We start from the raw sequence: 5,054 nt of genomic DNA on the forward strand, positions 1-5,054 counted from the left end.
ATAAATGATTAAATTTCGTTGGATGAAACCTCACTTTTTCATATTGCCGTTCTAAATTTAACTTCACTCTTTGAGCTTGTGTTTACAAGTGTTAATATTCTGCTATATACATATAGTTCTGCCAAACAACGTATATATACGGACCATAAAATAAGTTACCTTGCAATAACCTTTAGCGCATATATGCAGACCATCAAATCAAACCATTTATAATTCATGATCATATATTATTTTATACTTTTCTTAAATCTTATCTCTAGAAACGTTTTAGTTGCATTATAAATTGAACATATCTTATATATTTTTTATGTGTGGTGTACTTAGCTTATCTTCTTCTACAGTACTGTAAAAGAATAATCTCAACTGACTATAAATAGAGCCACCATTCTGTGACATGTATATATCAAAAACTTAAAAGACACTTGCATTCAAATATGAAGTCACTACTTTCTTTCTTGGCTATTACTTCAATCATGGTACGTAGTACTCATACCTTTTGTTTTTAACAGCAAGAAATTTTTATAAATACATATACGTTTATTAATTCTTTTACGTTTTTACTTTATAGTATATGGAGGAGCATTATTATTAATTGTTGTGAACTTTTCTTTAATTGGTGTTTAAGTCATAAATTAGCTATATACTTTCTCTTTTTATCCTAAATAATGTAGGTAAAGGACAATTTAACAAAAAAAACTTTTTTTTTTAAAAACACTAATATATTTTACATATATAATTTTTTAAAGTAATAATATATTTTACATATATAATGTTTTTTTTGGGATTAAAAATTGAAAATACGTTGTATATATAATGTTTTTTTTGGGGGGAGAGTATGTATATATGTTACTTTACAAAAATTAACCTTTGAAGTATATGTAGCCAATATGTAGTTTAAGCCTTTTTTTTTTTTTAATATTGATGGAGTATAACAAATTTTTTATATGTGTATTAATTGTTCAAGCAGATTACCCTCACTATAGATGCTAGACCATCACCGGGAGATTATCAACTGGGCTCGATTTCTCAAAGTGGGACTTCTGTGTCACCTCTTCCTACAAAAAGGCATTGTCACACATTGTCACATATTCATACGAGTTTAAAAGAGAAGAAGACTGATGAAGAATTTGAACCAAGGCCAAACATCTCGATTTATGACAATGGTGTAGTCATAAAAGCTAAGAGGGAGTCTAACAAAGACTTTGAGCCACGACCAAACGTTTCAGTATATGAAGATGGTGTGAAATTAAAAGGTGAGGAAACGAGTGATGAAGATTTTCAGCCGAGGCCAAACATATCGGTTTATGGTGATGATGTAGGCTTACAAGGTAAAAAGACAAATAATAATGTCGAAGACTTTGAGCCAAGGCCAAATATCTCGGTTTATGACGATGATGTAGGCTTAAAAGCTAAAAAGACAAATAATAATGTCGAAGATTTTGAGCCAAGGCCAAACATCTCGGTATATGACGATGATGTAGGCTTAAAAAGTCAGAGAAACTCCAACAAAGAATTTGAGCCAAGGCCAAACATCTCGGTTTATGAGGATGATGTAGGCTTAAAAGGTCAGAAAAACTCCGACAAAGATTTTGAGCCAAGACCAAACCTATCGGTTTATGAGGATGATGTAGGCTTAAAAGGTCAGAAAAACTCCGACAAAGATTTTGAGCCAAGACCAAACCTATCGGTTTATGACCAAGGTATAGGAGGATTGAAAGGTAAAAAAATGACTGAAGATGACTTTGAGCCAAGGCCTAACATTTCGGTATATGAAAATGAAGAAGGGTTAAAAGGTAAGAGGAACTCTAAAGATGACTTTGAGCCAAGACCAAACATTTCGGTTTATGATGATGCTGCAGGATTGAAAGGTAAAAAGACGAATGATGACGACAAGTTTGAGCCAAGGCCAAACATCTCGATTTACGACGATGCTACAAGCTTGAAAGGTAAAAGGACGTCTGAAGAAGACTTTGAGCCAAGGCCAAACATCTCGGTTTATGAGAATGATGCAGCTTTGAAAGGAAAGAAAACATATAGTGACAAATTTGAACCAATTCCAAATATCTCAGTTTATGATGGTTGATCAGGATTTCATAAAGATTACACCGGTATCAATATATGCTTGAAACCAAGTACGTTTTTAAGATGCAATATTATATGATGAATATTGTACATCATATATCGAAGTGTATGTGCTAGCTAGTATGTGATCGATGTTTTAAGTTGATTTTATTGTGAAGAATAAGGCTGATTAAATTATTACCAATTTTTAATAGTTGAAATGTACGTGCAAATATATATGTTGGATTAGGGATGCTATCGGTACCAGTACCGTACCCAACGGTATCAATATTGAAAAACCTCAAAACCCTTTACCAAGTACTGTACCGAACGGTACTGAACCGGTTCAATACCTATTGAACCGAATTTACCTCAACATGCAGAAAACAGAAATATATATGTACGTGTATACACCGTGACCTGTATATTTGCCTCGATATAAGGATAATCTGGTAATCATGTAGGTGGTATCTACCATGTGCTCAAAGGTCCCTTATGTTTTAGTATGGTTGTCATGAAAGCCACTAGCGTTAAAAATGTTGTTGTGAATCTGTACGTATGTGGTTATTTTATAGCGATGACATTTCATTATTGTTCTTGATTTTGACACACATCCATATAATTCCTCGTCAAGCGCGAGTCTATAGGCTTTTGAGGTATAACTATTTAATTTCTAATGTGGTTACTAGATGACAGTTGTTTGTAATACATAAAATTATAAGCCCTCATTGTTACAAACCAATTCGGGAAAAATACCGTTTACACCAAAATTTGCTTTCCCGGCCAATACCTAGCCGATTGGTACTAGCCTTGATTTCACCAAATCTCTGGAACCGATGCCGAATATCGATTTCGGTATCAGTTTTTCGGGTTTTTTTTTCTCATGCTTAATAAATATGGACACGGATGACAAAAAGTCGGGAATTATCGCAAATCTTATTCTCTATCATTATATCCAATGTTTTAAATATTAGTATTACCGGTATTACTGGTATCGGAGAGTACTCCGGTATTTTAAGCCCTGGTATTTTTCCGGTATTTTCAAAAAAAAATTCCGAATTTTTTTAATAATTATTTTTATGTTACTTTAATATTATTTTATGTTATTTGTGAACTTTAAACTTATATTTTGTTATAAAATACGTATTTGCTATTATTTTTGGGTGAACTATAATTGTATTTTGACTATTTTCGTTAAATTGTAACAAGTTTTGTAGGATTTTTATTTAAAAAAAAATTAATATAGTCGTACCAGCCGGTATTTTCGGTAATATCGGAAAATTTTTTCACACCGATTTGACTAAAATACCGGTTTTTAAAACATTGTTTATATTTGATTCTCACTTGCAATCACCATTCCCGTCGGAAAATAAATTATAGCCCCTTAAGGTAATGCCTGTCCTCGTCAACTATCGAGAATCCTTATCAAGTACTTGAGTATATCATATACAATTATACAAAAATTCAATTATATAGACTTGATAGACATATATACTTTTAAAGTAAAAGTTAACCAAGAGCATAACTTTTTGACATGTACTAATATGAATCTATATATAAACTAAAACTTATATTAAGTTATTAATAAAGAAAAGATGACACATAAAAAGTATTAAACAAAAAATTAAAACTTAAAGTGATCAACTCAAAATAGAAAGACTTGTGAAACAATATAAATTGCATGCAGTTAAAATTAATTTTATGAGGGTTTATATATATAAATTTTGGCCTTTGAAAACAGAGGTCATGAGTTCAATCTTCATCCCATGCAAAGGTTGGAGGGTCTTTTTTTTACCATTTAGGTAGAAAATGGAAGCAGCCTCTCTACTTAGGTAGAGGTAAGATCTATCTACATCTTAGCCTTCCCCATACACTGTCGAGATATTGGGGCTCAAAACCCGCAGAAGGCAGCACTGAGTAGTTTCTTTCTTTCTTTTTCTTTCTATATATAAATCTTCAGTTGATATATGGTTTTTCATCTCATTCTTGATTTACTTGATGGGGTTTCCTCAACTTCATTATCCTCGGCCAACTCAGGAATTTCCTAATCAAATTATGTTTCGAATATTGAATTTTTTTCATAAGGTAGGGGTATTGTCGCCATCTCTAATTATGAACGACGATTTCACACATATTATGGAATATGTAACGAGAAAAAAAAAAAAGAATGGACGGGGTTTTCCTATTTAGGTTATATAGATATAGATATATATATATATATATAAAAGATGAGTTTTTATGGTTCAGACTTCGGATATATACAACATAATTGTGGTATCTTGTATTCATTTTTGAACCTTCTGTAATCACATTCAAGATTGTACCTAAAGAAATTCGAACTTGTGATTTCAGAATATTAACCATTAGGCTACCTTGATTGAAGAATTAACAAAATATCTTAAATCTGAAAAATAATAAATAATATAACCTATTAATCAAGACAATATTTAATATCATACATGTATGACAAATTACATTTTATTTTTCATCTAAAAAACATACATGAATGTATTATATATATTTGCTACATAAAGGTATACCTTTGTACCATATGCAAAGACAAGCAAACATTATATATAGGAGAGTGATATATCTACTTAAAAGTAAGGTGAAGACTCTTTCCCCTAATCCATCCATGAATATACTTTTTTCGCTAATAACTTTTAGTCACTCATAACAATCCATATTTTATACAGTTGTATACTGTACAATATAACATGTGCATTTGTTGTGAATGACAAAAAATTGTTGTAGATATATCACTCCCCTTATATATATGTGGTACATATGGGTATACCTCTATACCATATACAAAGACAAGCAAATATAAATTATTAGTGAGATGATGCACAAATAGTTGAGATAAGTTTTGTGGTGTTTATTGTCATGCCAACATCACAACCATCTTTATCTTTATATATACCAAAAGATAACTAATCAAATAGTTTATTGACCATTCATAAAGCTCGATTTCATCTAATTAAATATTGTTG

The 5,054-nt window shown here is 31.1% G+C and overlaps 1 protein-coding gene across 2 annotated transcripts; it reads left to right on the forward strand.

The window, feature by feature from the left end:
* Nucleotides 1–377: 377 nt before the first annotated feature.
* On the forward strand, nucleotides 378–2,259 carry LOC122593647 (protein PRQFV-amide-like). Of its 2 annotated transcripts, XM_043766077.1 has the most exons (3): nucleotides 378–476; nucleotides 968–1,368; nucleotides 1,450–2,259. In XM_043766077.1, exons 1-3 carry the CDS (start codon nucleotides 435–437, stop codon nucleotides 2,081–2,083), a joined length of 1,077 nt encoding a protein of 358 aa, XP_043622012.1. In that variant the 5' UTR covers nucleotides 378–434; the 3' UTR covers nucleotides 2,084–2,259. The 2 variants fall into 2 exon arrangements, with proteins under 2 accessions (XP_043622012.1, XP_043622011.1); XM_043766076.1 differs by having other exon boundaries at nucleotides 968–2,259.
* The last annotated feature ends 2,795 nt before the right edge of the window (nucleotides 2,260–5,054 follow it).

The sequence above is a fragment of the Erigeron canadensis genome, chromosome 3 (assembly GCF_010389155.1).
Source record: "Erigeron canadensis isolate Cc75 chromosome 3, C_canadensis_v1, whole genome shotgun sequence".
Lineage (NCBI taxonomy): Eukaryota > Viridiplantae > Streptophyta > Magnoliopsida > Asterales > Asteraceae > Erigeron > Erigeron canadensis.